Source organism: Daktulosphaira vitifoliae, unplaced genomic scaffold (genome assembly GCF_025091365.1).
Source record: "Daktulosphaira vitifoliae isolate Bord-2020 unplaced genomic scaffold, ASM2509136v1 Scaffold_5, whole genome shotgun sequence".
NCBI lineage: Eukaryota > Metazoa > Arthropoda > Insecta > Hemiptera > Phylloxeridae > Daktulosphaira > Daktulosphaira vitifoliae.
In genome coordinates this window covers 7,314,117-7,340,834 of record NW_026099576.1, presented here as the reverse complement: position 1 = coordinate 7,340,834, position 26,718 = coordinate 7,314,117, and the positions used below count along the sequence as shown (strand labels likewise).

The window sequence follows — 26,718 nt, the reverse complement described above, 5'->3', positions numbered from 1 at the left end:
AATATTTTTGAACAAAAAATAGTTTGCTGATTAGTTTTAGAAACTTATATATTTTCTATTTAAAAGCATCGCAGTAAAGCTATATTGAGTCAATGCCTTTCACGCATTGTGGTGTAAATTTGAACTCTACTAAGTAGCTTCTGCTTAAAGTTTCCTCGCCTATTGTATATTTATTCGTTATAATTACTACTAATAGGAATTCATAATATTATCCACATTTTGGATGGTAGACATTTTCAATTTCAAGGTTTCGCAAAATGATAAAAAGTCATTTTTACATTTTGAAACAAGTTTTATTATTAAGCTTTATAAACTTCAATAGTCACATATTTTTCTTTTGAAATAGAATCGCTAGTAGGCATAAATGATTAAAAACATCAACGTAAAATAAAGGTTTTTTTTAGTTAATTTGTAGTATTTTATTTAGCTAGAATTATTCATGCAAATGCTTTGAAATTTGTGGTGTCTTTTTTATTCATGAAAGCAATTCATGCGACATTGGAATATACAACTTAAAAAAATGTACATTTGTTTTAATAGTATTGTAAATTATCTTGATGACCATTTTTTTCGTTTTAAAATATTTGTGTAACCGTTATACTGAAGTTTTTAGGCTATTAACGGTAGAGTATATTAGCTTTCATAAGGTAAAGTAACACATTTATTTTCATGACTTTTTGACAAAAATGTGGACACCTGTATAGATACTAAAGGAGTGCTTATGATGGATGTGCACGAAATAAAATAAAAAAGAAGATAGTTACTGTAATGATATTTAGACCAACAAGGACATTTACACACTGATAGCATTATAATGATTCTAAGAGAAAGGATAACTGTATAATATATTTATTTTAAGTTTTTTACTCTATTGATCTGTATTGAAATTTGTGTAAATGAATTATTTTATTTAATATTAATACTAATGCATAAAAACCAGTCAATTCATTTTTTTTAAACTAATATGTTTTGCATAAATACTTAAATAAAATTATGTATTTAAAAAATTGGTGCGGTCACGATACTTACGATAGGAGTCAAGGATACTTATTTGGGATTTAAGTGGTTGTTGTTTTGCATTGAAACTGCTCTTCATCTCTGGAAGATCATCGACTGCGGTAAGCCAGTGGGTAAAAACCACAGGGGTACCGTAGAAAGAGTGATAGAAAGAAGCTAAGAAGGGGGGGGGCACTGACAGGCGAACCAGTTCAGCGAATGGCACCAAGCATCAGTCCGAACCAAGTCGTGATTCCGCGTGCACAAAATATAGTAGTTACAAACCGGTGCACCGAATTGACGATTGTAACGCGTTCGGGCAGAACATTGTTTAACAGTGTCGGTTATTAAGCTTTTATTGCACTTAGATCGTAAAAAAGTGTGCCGACGTTGTTAGACCAGAATTTTTTTTTAAATACACCAACAACAATGAGAGTGAATTTGACGTGATTATTAACTAAAATCCATTTTTTGGATAACATGAACGACCATTGACCGGAAAACGAAGACTACAAGGAAAACAACTTTTCCCGATCGTTTTGTTGCTTAATTTTTTTATTCAAGTCCATTTTTGGAGTACTTAACATTCAGGTTAGTTGGAATATTTGATTACATTGATTGACGTGTGTTAAAAGTAATGCTATCAGTCGTCAAAACCCAACCAAAATGGTTTCAATGCATATCAATCGCACAGATATTGTTTTTTTTTAGTCGGTTATTTACGCTTGAATAACATTTATTTTACTATAAATTGTTGAAGGGCGTATAAGTAACAGTAACAAATCTTTAAATGTCTACAATATTATTAAAAATCATTCGCATACTATTTTATTAAGTGGTAAATATTTTTTTTTTTATAGAAAGAAATTGAATGACAAGTAATTTTTGTATTCAATGATTAAGAATTTTTTTATTCTATAAAAATTAACATAAAAAAGCTGTAGAATGAAATACATTTTTTTCATTATTTATGTTTTTATTCTAAATCAAATTATAATCTCATTTTATAACTAAAAAAAATTAATTTAGCAACCTATCAATCAAATATTGAGCTTATTTTTCTTATTTGAATACAGCAATAAAAATATATTATATCCAAAATAAGTTATAATACGCTTAAAATCTAAATCTCTAATGAGTAGGTAAAAATATTAACAAAGTTATTGGCCCCAAGATTTAACTAGATTTTAAATATCTTTCTAAAAGAAAAAAATATTTCTATAATAAGTCTAGGCATAGCATGACGTAATAATTGTAAGTGTAGCTTATAATTTCATAGTCCATTAGTGTAATAAAAAGAGATAAAGTAATAAGTTATCTAGTAAGTAAAAAAATTTAACTCTTGCAGATTGAATAAATTTATTAGTTAATTACAACATAGATATTGTACAATTTTCTATATATTTTTTGAAGTCATACCTACGTTGATAATGACATAATAACCACTCACTCCCTTCAAAAATTTCACTTCATCCCTCATTAACTACACCTCAAAAATTCTAATATTTTTTAATGTTGTTCATTTATTTCAATTGAATTTTAAAATATACTTACATATTTAATTTGAGGACGAGATCACGGTTATACACTTTTGGTATTATAGAAAAACGAAGTATTAATTGAGATTTTAATACTAGAATCATCAACACAAATATAATTTGAATGCGTTATCAGTTTAATCACAAAGATTCGTTATAATTTATGATTTATAAAAACAAATAAATTGTGTACATTTGTATGTTATTATACATTTCATATCTGATGGACTCTATCAATCAGAACTAACTTACATATTTTCTATTAAACAATTATAAATTTATTTATAATACTACGTTACTTGTTTTGCTTTTACTGCTTTAATTATTGACGATTATAATTTTATTTGTTTAAAATTGAAGTTAATTTTTCAAAAGTAGTCTAATTTACTTGTTTATTTAATAAATAAACTTTGAAAAAGTGCGGATTACTCTTTAACTGTATTTATTTATCTCTTTTTGTGTCTATAGAGTTGTCTACTACAATAGCCTTCGAACTCTTACGAAAACCGGTTAAATTTGTTGGTAAAATATTATAGCCACAATACATTATGATATTTAGACGATTTGTAATTTTGCAAAATACTTTGACATTTAAAATATCTACTTACTATTTTAATTTTTATTCAATCAACTGTTTAACCCTGTGTGTACCTATATTAATAATTGAGAAACATATTTTTTTATCACATTTTTGTTGGCTTTATGCCATGTATATTAAAGCTGTTATGAATATAATTTACTGGATATAGTATTACTTTTATTAAAAATTGTATTTATAAAATAAGAATTTTAAGTCTTATATTTCTTATTCATAGATATCCTAAACGATGGCTATACAATGGCATGCTGGAATTTTTATAGTTTTGCAATTATTAACAATGACGTTTTGTTTGGAAAACGGACTGGCCAGAACGCCCCCAATGGGTTGGCTTGCATGGGAAAGATTCAGATGCAACACGGATTGTAAAAATGATCCTGATAATTGTATTAGGTAAGAATTAATGGAGTTACGAAAAATGTGTTATTTTTCAGTATCATTATTAATTAAATGGTCGTCAATCATGTAATGATAAAATCCGGAAGTTGTCATTTTTATTTAATTTATACAAATCAATGTACTTTAGTCTCCTTCATTTCACCTATTATATTTTGATGTTGTACATTAAAATCTGTAACTTAAACCTTAAAATTATTAAAAATAAATAATATATAAGTGTAGTGCTACAATTTTTTTTGATTTTTAAAAGTATTGTAAAAAAATAGTCACACCGACCTTGTAAGTTGCGAGTAACTAATGCTTTAAGACAGATCCGCTAACATCGTTATAACATAATGTTTGTGGCACTTCAGGGTTGACAAAATCGAGCAATGGTTAACCAAGGTCCCTTTAATGAGAGCAATTTTTCTTGTTTTTTATTATAAACTGTATTGACCATTGTCCATGTCCGGTAGTAGGTTTTTTTAAATTAATAATACTGTCGAAATACATTTTAAGCTTAATCTATTCAGTTTATATCCTAAAATTAATTTTTGTTGACGTTCAAGTTCGTTGTTCTGTACTACTTAAAATAATAATATTATTAATTATAGTTATTAGATTCTACTATTTACTCAAACGTCTGATCGTTTACCCGAGTGTCTTATAGTGTAATCGGCATTGTGATATCATTAAAGTCAAGGGTACGTGACCGCAAAGTTCATCAACGGAGTCTCGAAAAATAACAAATAATATTATATTAAATTAATTCAAGTCATTTCATTTTAAACTACATACTAAATGTAGTTGTACGTCTATGTGTGTATCAATACTTTTAATTTTTGTCCTCGGGAATTCGCACAGCTATATAACAGTAATATGTTATATTGTTAGCAGTTGTTAATTATGATTAATGTGAAATTATTAACAATCATATTTTTCGTGTCCTTTGTATGGCACATATAGAGCAATAACATGACTAGAACATTAANGATACATGACTAGAACATTAAGTATTTAAGGATGACATCATTGCAAAACTTTCATCGCCTTGTCCTGTTTTGGAAGTAGCCATTGTAACTGGACCATCGGAAGTTTTCTTCAATTTTGACAGCTAGTGGATCGACGAATTTGCCAAGGCGTTTAACGCGTAAAAGTGTAACGTAATGCAACGAACAACTATCTATTATAAAAACGTGTGTTATATTTGTATTGGGTTATTATACAGCGAGACCATTGGCTCCACTACTGCAAGCAACCGANCTGGCTCCACTATTGCAAGCAACCGATTGTATTCTCTTGAACGTCCTAGAAACTGGTCTCGATCTCTATTCCTTCCCGTTGGCGATATCGCCATCATTTATCAATGTGCACTNATGACTAGAACATTAAGTATTTAAGGATGTCATCATTGCAAAACTTTCATCGCCTTGTCCTGTTTTGGAAGTAGCCATTGTAACTGGACCATCGGAAGTTTTCTTCAATTTTGACAGCTAGTGGATCGACGAATTTGCCAAGGCGTTTAACGCGTAAAAGTGTAACGTAATGCAACGAACAACTATCTATTATAAAAACGTGTGTTATATTTGTATTGGGTTATTATACAGCGAGACCATTGGCTCCACTACTGCAAGCAACCGATTCTATTCTCTTGAACGTCCTAGAAACTGGTCTCGATCTCTATTCCTTCCCGTTGGCGATATCGCCATCATTTATCAATGTGCACTTTTTATAGGAATTTACTTTAGTAGTATCGATGATATTATGTTTTTACATAATATTGGTACAAAAAATACGGTCACGATTCTGGAGTAAAGCTGAACGACTTTTAGGGTTAGAACGATGGAAGATCACGACCTGAAAAATAATAGCATAGGTCGATATGAGTACATAATTTCACTAACTACGTTTATGGGAAGACTATTGTTTGTTGATCGATCATAATATTGCGTTACAATAAAAATCAGAGAACGCAATCTTCGCCCGTCACTCAAATTCATTGGCAACGATTAGCTCAATAGACCTCAAAGTGTTATTGATATTGATTTTTTTTTATTATTTAATGCAGTCAAAAAGAAAAAAAAAACAATTGTAAAACGACGACATTGAATGTTTTGGTTTATATTCAATATAAATAGTTATTTTACAAAAAAGAACTTGAAATTATAGTTGAATCATTCTTTTACACTCGCGCTTCAACGTAGATTTTTTACGGTACTTTTAATCGATAATGAGAAAAATAATTTTATTTGTCACCGCTACATTCGGTGTAATCATTTTAATATGTAGATAGACTAAATAAATTTCAAGGATTGGATCATTTTTACATTTTAATCTAATTTCAAAAGGTTGCCATCTTAAACGATATGAATTGACAAGTAAAACAATTACCGTAGATATGTACAGTTACGATTGGAATACCAGATCAGATTAGTCGGATGCAACTGTCTCAAGTAAACGAGGAAAAACCGCTAAATTTGCTGTTCTTTTTCTTTCGGATTATTTTTTAGTGACACAGTAACTGAAGCGTTTAGGGTCCATTTTGTTGAAGTCCTTGAACCCGCTCCAAGTGTTGCTTGCAAACGATCTTTTCTCAGTACTTGGGACAACATTGGTGCGCCGAATCAAAATAATAATAGGTATTAAGTTTTTACGATGAATAGAAAACATGAATATTGTATGGTATTATCATTAATCTTCATTTCGCGTATAACCACGTAAGGTCATTTGATGCTGTGTGGCATATGTTGAAAGAAAAAAGAAAAATATAAGCCTCTACCGATTTTGATGAATAAATCGATGCGTCAAATTTTTCGAATAACATAAAGATTATTAAAAAATAACATTGATACTAGTTATTATTTTATGCCTACAATCTGTAATTGAATTATCACCGTACCCATACAGTTAATGACCGTGTTGTTAGTATAAATTTGTAGGTTCCCATGCAATAATTATTATGCGTATCCTTATTACTTCCTTCTCGGTAACGTGTACATAAAAATTTTTGTACTGCATGTTTTATTAAATCACTGTATTGTTATTGTTTACTTTTAAAGTCCTATTAACGTTATTTAACGTACAAATGAGTAATATAGACGTGATTAGACAATAATTATAATAAGCTGTCATACACATGACTAATGTAATGTTGTTTCGATTGAAGATATCTCCTTTAGATGATTTTGATTCTGTTCGTTTGACACATTTTGCTCCGAACACGAACTACAATAATTACTGTAACAATTCAGCTTTTTTTTTTTTCAATAATTAAACTCGGAGGTTAATAATTATGCACTTTAAGCACAACTATTCTTGAGTAAACAAAATTGAAATGAATTTTTAATCGTTCTGTAATTTTCTAGTACATTTATTAATTGTTAGGTATCATTTATATCTCTTATATATAGAGTGTCCCATGGTGATTTACTAATTTGACTTATAAACTAATGTTAAAATTAGTAAATCATGGAGGACACCTATATATTGATCATAAAAAATGTGCTAAACGAATCGAGTTTCTTTAGTTGTGAAACGTAACATTAAATTGAAGCTTTCCACATCGTTCGAACATATTTTTTTAAAATAACTTAATTGGTTTATTTTAACAGCGAAAGGCTGTTTAGAACCATGACAGACATTGTCGTAAATGAGGGTTACTCAGCCGTTGGATACGAATACATCAACGTAGACGACTGCTGGTTGGATTTTTCACGATCATACGATGGAAGATTACAACCCGACGCTAAAAGGTTTCCTAGAGGAATGGCCGACTTATCTGAATACGTAAGTACAACACATGATATAAAAAAAAAACAATTTTTTAAATACGAGACTCGTTTGTCGAATGTCCAGGAAAAAGGCTACCACCTTAAATCAAAACTAAAATTATTATTGTAATTGGTATCGTTGTTTTTATCAAAAAATTATTGCTGTTATGATAGGATTTTCTATTTTCTATTTAATTTCCTCTTTCAATCTAAGAACGTCATAGTTATAAATCATGAAATGATTTTAGAACATATAAAAATATATTATATTATATTATAACTATTAATATATAAAAAATATATTTGTCAAAGACAAGTATTTTTTCTTTGTAAATAATGTGAAATTGTCTTGATTTGAATTGTTAGAGATAATTATGGTAATTTTTGATTACCGTTTATTACAAGAGAAGTTACCCATGAAACTAGTGTGCCTATTTATTATACATCCAGTAATATATTTTCTAGTTGAATTCATGTAGCGTGTGTAGTTTTAATAGGTAATTATTTTAATGAAAATTAACAATCTCCGACTCTAAAAATTTCGTTTGTACATCGAATGGTATGCATAATTATATATCTGTTAAGCCCTCGTGACTTTATTATGTTTACATTAGAAATAATTTTCATTCAAAAATAAATTGAGAGTATTTTTTTTTGTTAATTCTATACCTGATAATTTATACATATTTTTCTATTATATTTTTTTATACTACGAATGGATTTTAACGTTTATTAATTTTAAGTAAAGTTTTACTTTCATTGAGGAAAAGTTATTTTAGAAAATAAACGTTATAGATATTATTGTATAACAATATTATTATTAGATTACTTTTACTCTTATTGATTTGAAAATATTTTTAGAGTAAATCCCTATTTTACTCAACTGGTTGTTAGTAAATAAAAAAAAATGCTAGTTGTTAAATTTTTAAGCATAATGATTTATTTCTATGTCATTTTAATTCAATTTAATGTGCACTTATTAAAATATCTAACAAAACTTTTTTTAACTTGAATTATTTGTTTATAAAGAGATGCCATAATTGAGGATTGAGCTATACATGCGTTCACTGGCCATGAAAACTATAGTTTTAGGTGAACTAGTTCACCAAGAATAATTAAATCATGTTAAAACTATGCACCTAATAGATTTGTACTTTATATTCTCGTTTATATTTGTTCTCTTTAATAATACCAACTGCAAAGTACAATTATTATTAGCCGATCTTTGTTTTTGTTACCTAACCGCTTAAGTTCGTGTAAGTGCAAAATTTCGCTTATATAGTACGAATAAATATGGTATTATGTGTGAGCTAAACAATGGTCTTTGTATTGTGAAGTCTTTTTTTAAACAAATATTTTTTTTTATTGCAAGAACAAATATTACTTAAACAATTTTAAACAGGGCGTGACAGTGATGCGACCAATTTGCATGAGCTATAACGAGACAACAGGATATTAATTTTGTTTTTTAGTTCATCAAAAAGAGTGTCAGGTAAAAATAGTATCCATTAAAAAGATTCCTTAAATTACGTCGTAAAATAAACTGAGTTTCGTGAAAAAATAATTTTAATAATAACATGATTTACTATAACACTATTATTACAGTATGGGCGAGACCAAAAAAATTATTATTATACATGTGTGTCTATTAAAATGGATTGCTAGTATACATGGATAGAGTTTAAATAAAAATATTAGTAGTCATGCTAGTTTTTTGTCTTTGTAAATATCTCGATTTTTCTGTAACTTGAATAATTAATGAATAGTGAATTACGTAATATAAATTGAAACTATAAGAGTTTTTATCTAATATTTAGATGGAATTATTGTTCAGTAAGTGATAAAAAGTAACTGAGAATTAGTAAATATTGTGGATTACTTATTTAGAGATTTTAATTGTAGAATTTATTTATATAAATATTTTTGAATTATTTTATTGATAACGTTTATGATTGTTTATTTAATTACGACGTATTTTTTTTATGTTGCTTCATTTCATTGTTTGTTCTTTAAATTATATATTATTAACACATATAATATATTGTGATAATTGTAAGTAGTATAATAAAATAATAGGTAGAGTAAACTGGGGTAGGTGTTCAAAATTGAAATAAACAATTTAATTATATAGTTATAGACCAATTGTTGATAAAAATTAAATTTTAAACCATGTTATATGTTTTTTTTAGTAGTTATAGAATCATAGAGTTATATTTGAATATATTATATAGCTTATAAAATTTTATTGTACTTTTATATTATATGTCACTCATTTAGAATATTATTTTTACTTCAATTTTTTTAATTGTCTTGTTGTTTTTGAGAAAAAAAATTATTACTGAGTCTATAACTCTGTTTTTTTGTTCATATAATTAAATATCATGATATTGAATTGCAAACTTACTAAATTCAATAAACTTTATGAACTGTTATTTAGACTTAAAATATCTGATGATACTTATATTTATTAATTTGCTTGTTAAAATTTAAGCAATACTAAGTAAACTCTTACTTCATTAATAGCGTTAAAATACGTTTTTACTTTATATTTTGTTTCAGTTTATTATTCATTAATTAGAAATATAATCTCACTATTATTACTTAATTTGTATTTTTTAATAGTTTGCCTAGCTTGAAAAAAATATAATATAATAATGATACTTATATGTGCGATATGTAAATATGGTATTTACACATCTCATATACAAGTTATATGCGATAGAAAAAAAAATATCCACATTTACCTTAAGTTACTCTGAATTGTTATTTTTTGATAAAATAAATGAAATTATTTCTTTCTCTTTATTATCTCGAACATAATTTTATCTATTTCATCTGTTAGTGATTTTTCATATTGTTAATTTTTTTCTCATTAAACTAACTATATATTACAGCTGTTATTACTTAAAATTCATACCGTGTCATATGTACATAAGGTACTGATTAATTCCCAGTACTGTTTCATCATGTTGGTTTTCAGTATTCACACCATTTATGTCATATTTTTTACTGTTATTTAGTCAAATATATATTTATGGAAATTATACCTGTTTTGTACGAGGCAACTAGCCTGTAGGACGGCTAGTAGAGCACCGCACTAGAATGCCGTTTTACCTTAAGTCTGTTTAAATCGCTAATTATTGAAGGGGGAATGGGTCACCTAGGGGATGACGGCTAACGGTACATCCAATAAGTAACGAGAGTAGACAATAATTAAATAACAAATAACCACATATATTAGAAATTCTTCAGAGAGTATCTTAAGTTTAAGGGGTAGCGGTGGGCCCTTAAATAGTAATGGCCGTCGAAGTGGCATAAAACAAAATATTATAAAACATAATATAAAACTCAGCTGAATAGGTGAAGTTGTTGATAGTGATGAGTGGACTGTATGAGATCTTGTGGTAATGGTGTCGAACATCTGAGTATCACGAGTCAGAGTGTAGATCCAGGCACGTAATGGCAGATAAGAACAGACGGCGGAAAAGCGATTATGGCAGTAAGTAATTTCGTGATGGTCAGGGCCCAATCATTGGAGGCGTATAAGGGCACGAGAACTTGAGCACAAGGGCGCAACAACAAATAATAAAAACTAATGCGTACAACGGCCGAGCAATTTACTATTCAAGCGAAGGCGCTTGCTACAGAAATACGATGACACATAAAACAATTGACTGACTGACTTACGACAAAAAAAACTGTACATGGATGACAATTGACACGGAGGTCATCGATTTATCGTGTTGGGTGGGCAAGGGAGTGAGTAAAGCAAGACGCTGGAGATCAGCTGCCACACGATATAATATAATCAACGATGTTTGTAACAACTGGTCTACTAGATCTTTGCTAAAGATGTTCTGTACCAAACAATACCTTCGTAACATATAAATATTTTTACAATATTAGATTTTAACTAAGATCTATTTAATGTTTACCACATAATATTATGTGGGCATGTTTTGTTGTGTAATAATGTGCGACCTAGACTTTGTGGCATTTACACACATGAGGGAGCAACAACAATAAATGGAATGAAAGAGAGCACGTTATTCTTTTATATCCTTCTAATTTTAGTGTTTTTTTTTCATCAGTTGACTTACCTATATTATAAAATATACGATTGTGGGTGTTATTATTAATCTTAAAGTGAAAGTTTGGTGCAACTAATGACTTTTTTACATTAGACCCACGAATGATTTTAGCGTCAAATTGTGTATACCAACCACCTGATGGTAATAATAGATTGTTATTGTTTTCGCATGTGTTGTAACATAGTGGATCTAAGCTGACAAATATTTATTAGCATACGTGTGATCAAAAATCAATAATATTTTTATAATTAAACTGACTATAATTGACATATACGTTAATATATAGTTGTTTACATTACACTTTATGTGTTACGTTGATAATAGCTTTTGCTATTATTTTCATTGAATCGGTGTAAAAAACTCAAGTGAAAGCCTCTAGATTTCCTGAAAAACGTTTTTCATGTGTCAATGATGTACGTATTTTAGCTTAATATAATTTCTATTATTTAAACATTTTTCCTAGAAAATGGTGAAAATTCTACTTTTGTACATATATATTCCGTTTACTTAAATGTATCAAAGTCATTATTATGTCAGGATTTACTATAGTTATCTCACAATAAACATTATGTCTGTGACTTTTTATTAATAACTAAAATGTTTATTTTATAGGAGACCAAAAAAAATGTTCTCATGATAAATAGTAGAATAATTTTTAGCACTATTTTTGTTTCCTTAAAAATATATAAAATTGACATATCAGTTTTGGAAAAGTAGCCATTGAATTTATTATAAACAACACATAGTGGTACCATGTTGAAATAAAACTGTTTGATTTTTAGGTTCACTCAAGAGGCTTGAAGTTTGGAATATATGAAGATTATGGAAATTTCACATGTGCAGGGTATCCTGGAGTCCTTGGATCTCTAGAGTTAGATGCGTTCACATTTGCTGAATGGAATGTAGATTTTGTAAAGTTGGATGGATGTTACTCGCTACCAAAAGACATGGATCAAGGTAATAAACTACTAATATTTAAAAATAAATAAATTTAAGTAAGAAATTAATAAATTTCATATATCTATTTCAACATCATATCTTTGAGAGTCAAAAAGACCAAGTTAATAATATGAGGATACATGTTATCATAAGTTGAAGTATGAAAAGATTTATTAAAAGCATACGTATTGTTATAAAAAGTTATTTTTAAGAAAAAAATTAATTACATTTTATCCTCTCAAAATAATTTTAATTTTGAACACCTATAAATGACATTGGTTGTCACTGTATATATTCCTAATGGACAATCATCAACCTAGAAGTATAAATGATTAAGAATATTTTCTTGCGAAAAGACAGCTGAAGTTCTTGGTGAGCCGTTTTATCTGGGTAAAAAAAACTCATCTATATATACAGAGTACTCACTGAAAACTTAAATAACTTTTGATCCAGTTAATATTTTTAGCTAATTTTTTTTTAATAATATTTATACGTTAGGTTTATAATTATATCTTAATAATTCATTTTTTTACATTATATTAAAATTTTAAATAAAATGTAAAAAAAAAAATCTAATGTAGGTATTTTACAGAGTAGATTATAAGAAAAATGTTGGTAAAAAAATATCTTATTAATTATTAAATTCAGTAGTAAATATTCTGTAGTATTTTAAAGTTTATGAAAATTTGAATTTTCATGTATTATTTTACGGCATTAAACATTGAAATACGTTTTGAGAAAAGGACAGAAGAAAACACTACCTTTTCATGATTACTATAATTTGGAGGTGTGTAACTTTTTCCATGAAAATTACTTACGCATTTGAGAATGAAAATGATTAGTAATAATTGCTTCATCAAATTTCTTATTATCGTATTAATACCAAGTTTGTAAATATAATAGACCTTATAGTTAGTATAATATAAATCTTGACTCGTCATAAATAAATTTTAATTTTAGTTAGAATTAGTAGTCTTGTCTCTAAGAAGATAAAACTGCTTATTAAGTAATAGGTATTGTTCGTATTTTTATTTGAATTAAAGCCGGTCATTAGAACGTTAACAATTTTCATGAAAAAATCCATTATATATATCATATTTAGTGTGAAAAGATTGTATTTACTTCTGTCATTTTTTATAAAATATAGTCGGCGTTTGATACCGTAGAATGAATACAAAAAAATAAGAATTTTTACAAAATTTAAAATGTTACAGAAAATTAACTATGAAACATTAAAAAGAAATTTTTTCACCAAATTATTTCTTAAAATTTATTCTAAAAAAAACGGTAGCACAGTGGGGTCGAGGCACAGTGTAGACAAGGCATAGATGGGACAAGTATAGATGATATTTGACAGTGATTAAAATCACTATCATAAGAAACGCTTCGATGCAAATCTGTAAATAGTGTTTCATTTAGAGAAATTGGTGGATTATTCCAAAAGCAACATCAACTCTTATTTCTTTGATTATATCTTAATTAGTAGTTCTTTGATTTTAAAATATAATATACGAATAAATACTAATTATAATTATTAAATTTAGTATGAAATTGATATTTAATAATTTAATATTGTAATTTAAACGGAGAAATTATAAAAATAATAAAGAAGTTGTATTTTGCTTTATTTTTACGTGTATAAAAATTTAAAGGGCTTGATACAATAAATTTCAATAAAAACTGTTTGTTACTATAAATAAATGTACTGAACTACAAGGAACATTCATCAGTAACAAAAATATACCATTCTAAATCAACTTTTCGCGATGTTTTCAAATCTGCAATTAGACTTATTCTATCACTTCCAAGTTTTAATATTATCAAAAATTAGTATTTACATATAAAAAATTCGCATCAAAGCTAAAAAATTGGCTATTTAAGCTAACTCAAATTTAAAAAATAACTTTTTCGACTTTAAAAAAGTAAAAAAAATTTAATAAGTTTAATTTTCTATGTCCTATGAACTTTATTCGATGTCAATTAAATTATATAATATTCATGAAAGTCAATATATTCTCCTAATAAGATATTTTAAAATAAAATAAAATACAAAACCTAGAATTTTAATAGAAAAATAGCATATTTTTGAATACGGTAGCCATTTGCGCATAGAAGATAGGTCGTCGGGACAAATTTTTTTTTTCATTTTGTAGTACATAAAATAAATTTTAATTTGATATATGTTTAAAGGACGCAGGATTTCCGGAACATTTTCAAAAATTAAGTTGAAAAAGTTAGTTTTTGTAAAAAAGTTGCTATTTTAAATCCCCCCCAATGAGCAGGTTAAGTGTTAGATTTTCAAAAAATGATATCAAACGAAAGGGAAATATCTAAGGTTTTAGTATAAAAAAAAATTATGTTGATTTGTTGATTTTTGAAAAAGTTATGGAAGTTTTAAGAAAAAAAAGTGAAAAAATTTCGAAAATTAGCGATTTTTAAATTTGTAATTTTTTTGGATATTTCCCCCATTTGCGGGGAACGAGGGAATTTTTTTCAATTTTTAAGGGTAATGTCTTCAACTAGATACGATTTGTGATCTTTTGACGTATCATTGAAAGAAATCGGTTCGGTGAGAGCTGAGAAAAAGTGGCAACAGACATAAAAAAAAAACACATCATAGTAAAATTAATACCTTCTCAGCTTCGCATCGAAGCTAAAATGGCTATTTTGAATTTTTTTTAAATATTTCTTGTAAATTTTTAAAATTATAATTTTTTTATTAAATTATAAAAATGATATATATTACATTTTTATTATAGGCCATAAGTATATTAAATATTAAAAAAATAATTAGCTAAAAATATTAACTGGATCAAAAGTTTTAAATAAAATAGATAAAAGTATATACCTGTATATAAAGAGTGTTCAAAAATTAGGGAAACATGTCAATTGTTGTAAACAATGAGAACAATACTAATCCTTTTCCTTACTTACTAAACACTGTATATAATTTTTTTTGTTTAGGTTACAGTGAATTTGGTTATCATCTAAATAAAACTGGCAGACCCATGGTATACTCATGTAGTTGGCCAGTATATCAGACTTATGCTGGAATGCAAGTGAGTTCCTTTTTATTTCAATTCAAAATTATTTCTCCTTATATGAAACTACATGCATTATAAATGTATGAGCTACAATGAAACAAAGTGTGACAAGCTAAATATTAATGTCAGATTTATACATTGTTTTAGGATGTCCTCTGTTTCTCTTATTTTTTATTTGTCCTTCCAATATTCTATGGTGTATTTCCTCCTTGTGTCTTAAAGTACGTCCAAATAGTCTCTAGATTCACCTATTTGATTAAGCAAACTATCTCCGTCACCATTCGATTTCGAAGCTTTCTAAATATTTTTTTTTATTCATTCATCACCCAAGACTCTGATCCGAATAGAGCCATGCTCCATACTACAAACACTTTGATTTATCGTTTTCTCACATGGATATTAATCTTCTTGGAGCATAGTACTTTCTTATGGTTTATAAATTTGAATTTTGTCTGCGCAATCCTTGTTTTAATTTCCTTAGTGGTATTGTCATCATGGGTGATTATATCGGCTAGGTATTTATAGCTTTTACTTATTTTAATAGCAATTTTCCACTTAAATTTGGAGTTTGTGTCTTTGTTGTGTATTCTGGCATATCATATTCTTAGTATTTTTCCAGTTTAATAATGTTTTAAATTGTTCTAAATGTGATATAATAATTTGAAAGGTAATATATTTCAAAACATAGATCGAAGAGGAAGATATACAGATCGATTCGATCGATTCCACTGATTCCGAATATGGCTTTAGATTTTTCCTATCACATCTAGTTTATAACATAATTACTAATCAGTAATTAAGCGATAATTTCATAGTAAAATTGTCATAAAATATACATATTTTTTTAACTTTCCTAAAATAATTTTATATTATCTAATAAGATTTATGCAAATTTTGGGACTGTTCTATTAAGTTCAACCAATTTTTTGAATAATTAAAATAGAGTTTAAGTAAGATTAAAAAAAAAAACTGAACTTTTGAGCATAACTTATTTGGTTTAACTAAAATTATGAAATTTTAACCTGAAAATATTATATTTGAAAATATACATTCAAAATTAACTTAAGAGTTTCAAAAGATTTTTTTTAATTTTGTAATCTACTCCCACCTATAAAGATTAATTAGATAGTGTTTTATAATAAAAAATTATTCAATTTTTTATATTGGTTTATTCAATATATTAATAATTTTTTTTACATTAATAGTTTTTTATTTTTAAATTAGGTAAACAATATTAATAAAATAACACATTTTTTTACTTGTTTTAAGCCAAATTATTCAGCTATAACGGAAAGATGTAATTTATGGAGAAATTTTGACGACATTCAGGATTCTTGGGCGAGTGTTGAGAGTATCATAGACTACTATGGTGATCATCAGGATATAATTGCAGCAAATGCAGCACCGGGACATTGGAACGACCCTGATATGGTACTTAAGATCAATTTATACATTTTTGACAAAAATTACACTGTTTTAGTCATAACGACTATATATATATATTTTTCAAAGGAATAAAAATTAAAAAAACACGCTAGAGTAAAACCCACAGCATTTCAGCTATGCATCGAAACTAAAAAAATGATAAGTTCAGTTGGGATCCAATAAAGTAGAGATGAGTCATTTTTTAGATTTATATTGATTAAAATCTAACAGATATTAAAATCATTGTCATATATATGTGATTCATATTAAAAAAAAAAAATTACATATCCATTAGAAATTACATGACTTTGTATTAACAGACCAATTTACTTGAATACCAGCTGTCGGAACGTTTATATTTTTTAATCGTATAGTTCATTAAATAAGCTATAATTCTATTTAGTTTTGAGCGACGCAGATGTTACGTTGAAAACACTTAAAAATTGACCATTTTTAACGAAATTGTATAATTTTTAGCTTTAATGCAAAATAGCTTTAACTTCTAGAAATCGAAATTCGGATAATTTTTCATTTTTAATCTTAAAAATATTGTATTAGTTTAAAATAAAGTAGGTTTAAAGATGACAAGTTTTTCTGGAGCATTGTCAAAAATTTTAAATTATAATTTTGCCCCCACGCAGTACTTTGGTTATTATAGAATTAAAAAAAAAGGTTTTGTTATTGATGAGGTAAATTTCTAAAGGATCACTAGTAAATATTTCATAATGATCTGTTTTAAAAAAATTTATTTAATATAAGTTGGAACTACAAATACCAACATTTACTGTGTTTATGAGAATTGTATTTTTGGGATATTTTTCTCTATTATACAGATCGAGGCGAATTATTATTAATTAATTATTCAGAAAACTTTAAATTATGATGCTAGTAGCTCCAACTAGATACATTTTTTGATCTTTTGACATATCTCAGAGTGAAATTGGTTTATTAGGAGTGGAGTAATCGTATTTTAAATTAAATAAGAAATGATCTTATTAAAAACGGACGAGTTAATAATAATTTATGAACCAGTACTTCAGAAGATTTTAAAATATAGATTGTGGTAGAGGCGCTTGTATGACAATTTACATCATTAGACATTTCTCGCCTGCATTCCCTTTCCATGTAGTTAAGTGAGTTGCTTTATACGAACATTTAATTTCTTAATACTATCCCTTTACCCTAAACTCAATTAACTTCGATTTTTAAATTACAACACCATTTTTTTTTATTATTAGATTTATTCAATAGAAAAAAATCTTTCATTTAAAAAAATTAATTCATTTTATTCGATTTACAAGATGCAGCTATTTAAAGTTTAATTAGGGTGATTAGAATAAAAATCGTACTTTTTAAAAGACGGTAACATTATTATGTGGTAAAATGATAAACACTACCAGTTCATAGAAATACAACAAACTTTAAATGCATGTTCATTGCATTGTTTCAAACCGGTAGCTTTTATACATTTATAGCGTTCTCGCCTTGTACAATAAATGTTTATTTTTTCATCTCCTATTAACTTAAATGACTCAAAACTCTTTGGGGATTGAATAAAATTCAAACATTTGCCTATAAAAATCTTTTTTTAATTCAATTTATTTAACCTAGTAGTAAAAATATATTAGGGCTTTCGTATGAAACACAAAAGTTGACAATAGTTAAATGATTAAAGGATAATAGTAGAAATTTTATTTTTCTCATAGAGTATCTCAATGAAATTTTTATTGCAAAAAAAAATTAATAGCACTTACATTTTCAAAAATATTTCATGGAGCCTAGTTAAGGAATTACCATGTATGTAAATAAACTATACCAAATATTTTTTTTCAATATTAAACTTATTTTGCGAGTAATTGAATATCATGATAAACGGATTAATCTCAATAGGGCTATGTTATGGTTATATTGATACAACGTTATTATAATAAAAATTACAGTGCAATAATATTAACCAATGTATTAGTTGTGATGAAAACCATTTGCGTTTTATTTAAAAATTTTAAATGAATTAAAGCACTTTTTAGTACACAAAGTATTTCTATAATTGTATTTAATAACACCTTAAAATGAATTGAGTATACTACCAGTATTCGAATTCAAAATTAAATCAGATATATGTGAGATATTACACAATACGTAATAATTAACAAATTTTTCTCTGGGAATTTATTACTGCTTGATATTGTTGTTGTTGACTCATGGGATAATTGGATAATACCAAAATTACATTTTCCCACAATATTAAGTTTTGACTGACTCGTTTTTTCTATAAATTTTAGTTAATTATCGGAAACTTTGGACTTAGCTACGAGCAAAGTAAAGTACAAATGGCTATATGGGCCATTTTAGCTGCTCCATTGCTTATGTCTACAGACTTGAGAACTATTCGTCCAGAGTATAAAGCAATTTTGCAAAACAAAAAAATTATTGCCGTCGATCAAGACCGTCTTGGAATTCAAGGACGAAGGATTTACAAGGTCAGTATATAAATACACATTTTTAATGTATTCCTTGTTTTTAATAACTTTAAAGTTCAGTTTTTTATTTTTTCGTATGTTGAATATTTGCAGTAAATAACATTATACTTTTTGGCGGTGGTGTAATCAGGAGAGCTACCCTATTAACAGAAATATTTATCTCTAAATGAAGTAATGAGTAAAATAAAAGAGGTGCAAAATTCGCAGTTTTGCAGATTTTTTTATTGACACTCTCGCCGTTATGAAACACTGGCTACACCATTAGTTTTTGGTGAACTGCGACACTCCCATTGCATTGGCTTCCTTAATTTTCCCGTAAAATAAGCGATTAATTGGTTAACACATTTGACGTAACTTTTGCTGCTATTGTTTTACGATGAGTTCTCATAAAATTACAACTGCAAATACGGTGAAAGTTTTAAACGTGTAAACATATTTAAAACAGTTCCACGCTTATAAAACACATCTTCAGTAATACAAAGACATGGGCATTTATTTAAAGGTGTTATGCTGTAGATAATTGTTAAAACGAACCAGATAATAAATTAGAACTACTAAAGACTTTTCATATATTAAATCTGTCAATTATATTGCATAAAATGGAATATATTCTGTTAAATATAGGAAAGACATAATATATCTTGTGTATTTTTTTTAGAAAATATTTGTATATCAGTCATAGAAAAAATGATAATTATATTTATGTAGTTTTAACATTTTATATAATATTTGATTTTAAGAAGTTAAGAAATATACATTTTTGGATATTCTATTGTTTATTTAAAGACTAATTAAAATTTATAATATTTTGTAGAAAATTTTGAATTTTTTAAAAATTTAATAAGTGCTTTTTTTTGTTTTATAGCATAAGGGCATTGAAATATGGGCACGACCAATTACGCCAATTTTTGAAAACTATTTTTCGTATGCTATTGCTTTTATCAACCGAAGAACAGATGGAACTCCATCCGATGTTGCTGTTACCTTGTACGAAATGGGATTATTGTCTCCTACAGGATACAAAATTCAAGTAATTATTGATTTGACAAAATAAAATTATTTATTTCACTTTTAATTTTGCTTAGGATTTATATGAAGACGTTGACTATGGCGTATTAACTCCTCAAACGAAAATCAAGGTCAAAGTAAACCCCACCGGTAAGTAATAATGAATTAATTTTAACCATAATTACATTAAAACGCTGACAAAAAATTAATTGTTGAAAGTATAAAAAAAAATCTCCACTAGGTAAAATTGTAATTTTTTTGAAGTAGACAATCAATTTCAATATCTCTCTATAAACACTTAATTATAATTATTGCTATAATTTTACGAAAATGATTAAGAATCAAAATGTCAATAAATTATTTTATCTATTTAATTTTTCTTTTAGGAGTTGTTATATTGAGAGCTGACGTGCAACCCGGATTAGTAAATCAACAACCATTTTATAAACCGTATAATCCATTTGCACAAGTATATTCTCCCTTAAGGACGTCTAACTCATTTCTCAAGAAATGATCTATTTTGCTTTTTCAAATAATAAAAATTATATGTTTGAATCAGCAAAACACACTCGTGTAATCAAGCTTTCATATCAAAATTTTAAAATGAAGCCAATCTTCGTAGTTAAATGGAGTATTACACTTAAAACGGGTTTGTATACACGAAAATATAAAAACAATTTTTTCGAACTCACTCTAGTTCAACAATCATGTTAATATATTTTATTGTAAAAATTAATGAATAAAGAAATTATTAATTCTATGTATTTCTTCTATTATGTGATATTTTTGTAAAAAAAAAAAACATTTATTATATATAACATTATTTTTAATGTTTTATTTGATACGTACAAAAAATTGCAAGTATATTTATAGTTGAATAAATAATAAAAAAATGATATGCCAATAAAATCCGAATTTTTTAGCAAGTACATCTCTTTGGATGAAATTGGACTGAAAATTATTATAATAATCAATTAATATCGTAGTTTTTTATGAGCCATGTAGATTTTTATACTCATTATTATTATTATTATTTCTTTTTTTAACACTTTATTTATTAGCTCATTAATAGACATAGCGGCCTCTCCAAATGAGAAGGTTTCTTAACCATTGATACTCCGGGACGGGTGGTTAGTCTGTCACGCGGAAAGAGGGATGGCGACTCTAATTATTATTATAATTATTTATGTCACATTTTTGAGTATCGCAGTTTTTGATGATTATATTTTTATCACTATCATATAAAAATCTATATTAAATTCTCCGGCGTTGGATGACAGTTATACTGGTATTTTTTTTTGCTACAACCATTTGTATTCATAAAATGAATTTATAGAATTTATTTAACAAAAATGTATGTTGTAAAATTAGTTTATTTTTAAATCGATATATTGGCTTGTTATTTGATATCATATAATTATATTGTAGAATTGTACCAAATGAAAAAAATAGTTCACAGTGTGGACCACGTAAAATATATATTATAATAATCATATTATTATGATAATATTATTAAATGCAAACGTGCCTTCTTCTATCACAATACGTTTGCTTTTATCCGACAGCCCAGTGTCCTTTATTGATAATAAATTTATTCGATTTAGAAATACTTGACACAAAATAAATGTTTTTTTTTGTAAGTGCAGTTTGATATTTGACAACCCACAATGTCCTACTGAGAATACAAACTTACACTCGGTAGACTGAACTTTTTTTATTTCATTGGCTTCTCTTAAAAAAGAAAACTGTGTTTGCAATGTTGTATTGAAACTACACTGTCTCTTGAGCATATTACTAATATATTTAAATTTTAGATATCAAAAAAATGAATATCTCAACTTAGCATAGTAAAACAATTACAGAATATAATTGAAAATTGTTAAATTGAAAAGTTAAATAATACGTGTTAAATCCAAAACATAAATAAAAAGGTGATCAACTATGTAATATCATAAACATTATGATTTAATTTAAGTACGGCAAGAGTATTAAAAAAATGTCTACAGTGGTCAAAGTTTCAAAATATAGAAATTGCTGTTGTTTGACATTTCTTTGCAGTGAACATGGAACTTAATTAGAATACCTATAGATTATAACAATAAAGCTCACAATAAATATCAACTTTAATTTAGTTATAACGTTAAATTCATAATTCTATGACATCATTTTTAGTTTTTTTATGGCAATTTATTTTTAATTGTCTATAAACTTAATTTTTTATTTGTTAATATGATAATCCATAAATAAATTTGAAATTTCTATAATGCACAATAAAATTTAAACAGTCGTTTTTAAGTTAAAAATAATGTTATATTTTCAATTTTATTGTTACAATTTTTTTCTGAAAAAACCAATCTTAATTTAAATTTTTACCTTTGTCGTCGATAAACATTTTTAATATCAATAAAAATAGTGTTTATAAACTAATCTTTTGAATTTGTTTGATATCATTAATAAATTTTAACATTGATAAAGGTGTTTTAGTCGTTAATTTACAATGAAATGGTTTTTAATTAATATAATTTTTTTATATTCATTGAATAATATGATATGTACTAAGATCAAGATAAATTATGAACTTAATAAAGATAAATACAATAAATACGTAGAAGCAAACAAAACAATAATGGATTTAAAAATAAAGTATCATAAAATTTACACTGCACCCGAAACTGTTAAAGCTGATCAAGAAAAATTAAATTTTAATTTAAACGATGATTTTACTGCTCCAACGCCCTCACCACCATTGGAGCCATATAAATGTACTGCTCCAGTTGCTATATATCATATTGATGTTATTGGTAGAACATTGTACGATATTGTTGAAGAAGCTCGTCAAAAAGAACAATATTTCGAAGGAATGGTATGGATCCGAAATGTAATTGAAAGTATAGGAATATCTATGATAATTCGATTTTGCAAAGTTATTAAAATTATGTTACATATTCCAAATGTATACATAAGATCTATGTTTAGAAATTATGAATATAATTTTATGAAGTTGAAAGACAAGTTTGAAGAATACATCATACGTACTGAACCAGTAGATGAATGCTTAAAAATGTTAAATAACTATATACTTGAGAATGCGAACGCATTTACAAAAGAGAAGTGTTTTATTCAATGTAACAAAATTATTAAACGTTATTCAAATTGCAGTGATTTAGTGAATCTTCCGGAGTGGAAATCTTTTTCCATAAGGACGGAAAATGTTATAAAATTAAAAAATATGCTATTTATGGTGTTTTTTAATACTAGAATATGTAACCTATTTCAATAAAAAATTACAAAAATTTAATAAAACAAAAACGATATAAATTATTTTGAAAGAATTTTATGTAAAATACTTTGTTATAATTATTCTGTAAATAGATTACACCTCTATATATAAAATTTGTATTGAATAATAAATTCATAATTATATCATATACAAAAATAATGTCGAGAAAAGTAATGCTTTGAAAACATAAGTATGTAGATATTTTTTAAAATCATTACCTGAATTTTATGAGAACACAGAATTTTTTTCCTAAACACAGTATCATTTGATATTTTTAGATATCGCAATTATATGTTTTTGTGACCCGTAATTATGTTTAATTTTAATTAAAATTCTATGCACATGTTTTTAGAGAATTTTTTTATTTTCTTATGAATTCGAAAGATAATCTTTAGTTTGTCTATTAAAATTTTTTAGCAAAATATCACATATGTTGATGAGGTACGGAAGTTGTATTGGGTATTTTTTTTTAATAACAATTGTTTTTTCTTATATCACATTGTAAGTGATTTTTTATTAAATGTACAATCGATCTATGGCACGTTGGTTATGCCTGTGCTTGCGAACGTATACACAACTCATTGACCGGTACCTATTCCTACTAATGCATACAATTTTAAACATTATCGGAATAACAAGAAATAAAGAAAGTATGTATCCATTATTATCGACATCTGAAACACAGTTAGCTTTTAATTTTTTTTTAATTTTAAAAATTGAAAATAATTTTTTATTGTTCATCATTCTATTACTTCACGTATAATCTACTATACGTCTAATCTACTGGACTGCAGAAAACCTAGTGAAATTTTAGGAGATCTAATTTATCCTCGAGGGAGGATAAGACCCCCAAGCTCCATCTTATTTGCACCTATGGATGTTACACTGTGGTCCACTAGGCATCATATATGTTTGTACGTGTTAAATTGTTCATCTTAAAATAATAATCATGTGATGTTAAAATTTAATTCAATAAACTGAAAATCACTAAAAGCTTTGACGACAATATCCCAAGGTATTTAAAAATAACATAAAAAAGCTTAGTTCTGCTTGCAAATCCATGATAATGCCAGCGAGTAAACCTCCTTTTTTATTGGAGTTGTTAGACAACAGAAAATTAAGTATTAAGTTAAGGTAAATTAGCTTAGAGCACCAGGTTACTACTTGATATTAAAATATATATTAGTTATTTGTATAATTAACCTAAAAGTGTTTATTAGTATTAGTTATTGTGGTAATAACGTTTTAATTATAGATTTTTCAGTATGTTACTTTAATTATCGAATAAATTGAATAAATACATTGGAGGTTAGTATTATCATTGTATAAAATGATACATTTGATGGCATTTTAGTTGCCTATTTAAAATTTAAGGAGTAACTCATTATAAGTTGCCTACAGATTGGATCTTGGCGTACTTGTCTTTTTTTTCTTTTAACTTGAATTATATATTTATTTATTTTGAAAAGTAATTTAAGTATAATTTTTTATATGTACAACCTTATTTTTATATGGTTTTTAGAAAACTTATTTAGAGCATCTCATTGCATTAGTTGTTATTATTTCATTAGTTTAATTATTTAAAGGATAATCCCATATATGTAGAATATTAAATTTGATTGATTTCAAATAGATAGTTTCTTTTATTGATAAAGTAGGATGTGATTACTAAATTAATTTATTGAATAATTATATTCAATAATAATAATTATATATATATATTACAATGTCTGAAACAACAAGTGAACGTTTAATGCGCCTGAAACGACAATACATTAAGAAGCGCGATGGAGCAGTCAAGCGTTTACAAGCTATTTATAAACTCTGTGAAGACGCATCAGTTAATAGCCAAGTGATACCAAAGTTTATAGTAGCTGCTAGAGACACCGGTAGTCAGTGGACGGTGTTTACTTGCGAGTGCAATTCTTTATTGGACATTTTGTGTGGGCAGGACAAAATGGATAATTTTCCTGATGGCTTAGAAGTCACTATACGTGATTTATATTATTCTATAATTGCTACTAATTTAGAAAAATTGGATGACGGTGGTGGTTCTGTACGGTCAGGCACTAACAATAATCCAATAATTAATGGGAATGTTATTCAACAAGAAACCGTTACTTTTGAAGATTGTAATTGTTTGCCTAAATTATATTACCATCCTTTCAAAGTGATATTTACAAATGGCCGACGTTTAAAAATAGATTTCTGAATTTAATTGGAAATAAATAAAAAATTAACGATAATGAACAATTTTATTATTTAATGGGATATTTATCGGGGAAAGTGTTAAAGGTATCAGTGACTATGATGGCAATTTTGAATTAGCCAGGACAATGCTAAAAGAGAGGTTTGATAGGCCACTTCAGATAGCTAATAGTTTAGTTAAGAAAATGTTGTGCGCACCTGTAGCAAAGATTGCAGACATTAATTCATTGCGGGCATTTTAATCAATTTTGATTAAAATTTGAATAATCAATGACCTTGTTAAGATTATTAAACGTGCCTGACTTAGAAATTTTGTTTTGTTTCTACTCCTTTCGTCAAGAAAATTATTTGAATTCTAATGTACTCTCAGGTATCCTGTGGTCGACGATATTATTATTGACGATATATTTTGTGAAGGATAGGATTAAGGTTTTGAAAACGCAGGAATAAAAGCTATTGTTCCATTACCGAGGGTTATGGTCGACCGTAAAAGTATTCAAGGTTATGGTGGAAAAGCTTTTACTAAACGTAAAACTATACTACAGCAACGAATGTCTCGACATCGACCAGAGAATGTCCAATCTCTGACGGGAATTATTTAAGCGTCACTTGTGTTAAAATGGAGTTACTTTCCCCATTGAAAAGAAACGAATTAGTAAAACAAAAAAAAATTATGTGTATGTTTTGGAAGGCACTGGAGTCGCCCATTGTATATCTAAAAAAGTGTGTGCCATTTGTAACCGGAAACACCATGCATGGCTACACCGAGGTATGGAAGAACAAAGGGATACCTCTTATCAGAAGGTATCATGTTTTAGTGCTGAAATAGGAGGCACAGTGTTATTAGGTACAGCCCTGATATATGTAACAGATTTTTGGGAAGTCAAAAGGGAATTACGTGTACTAATCGACTCGGGTTCGCAAATTAACGCTATCACGTCAGATTGTAGATCGAAGTTGGGA

The 26,718-nt window shown here is 27.1% G+C and overlaps 1 protein-coding gene across 1 annotated transcript; it reads left to right on the top strand.

Moving 5' to 3' along the window:
- Positions 1-1,215: 1,215 nt before the first annotated feature.
- Positions 1,216-21,027, top strand: LOC126908660 (alpha-N-acetylgalactosaminidase). Its single transcript, XM_050690934.1, has 10 exons — positions 1,216-1,587; positions 3,350-3,525; positions 7,122-7,296; positions 12,154-12,328; positions 15,275-15,369; positions 16,624-16,785; positions 19,062-19,259; positions 20,125-20,289; positions 20,345-20,417; positions 20,654-21,027. Exons 2-10 carry the CDS (start codon positions 3,362-3,364, stop codon positions 20,779-20,781), a joined length of 1,335 nt encoding a protein of 444 aa, XP_050546891.1. The 5' UTR covers positions 1,216-1,587; positions 3,350-3,361; the 3' UTR covers positions 20,782-21,027.
- Positions 21,028-26,718: the final 5,691 nt, after the last annotated feature.

What these genes read in the sequence shown, in the direction of transcription:
- LOC126908660 (XM_050690934.1), top strand. Translation starts at nt 3,362, where the DNA reads ATGGCTATACAATGGCATGCTGGAATTTTTATAGTTTTGCAATTATTA. An exon ending in GATCCTGATAATTGTATTAG is followed by an intron (nt 3,526 to 7,121) that starts GTAAGAATTAAT and finishes TTATTTTAACAG; the next exon opens with CGAAAGGCTGTTTAGAACCA. An exon ending in GGTCAAAGTAAACCCCACCG is followed by an intron (nt 20,418 to 20,653) that starts GTAAGTAATAAT and finishes TTTTTCTTTTAG; the next exon opens with GAGTTGTTATATTGAGAGCT.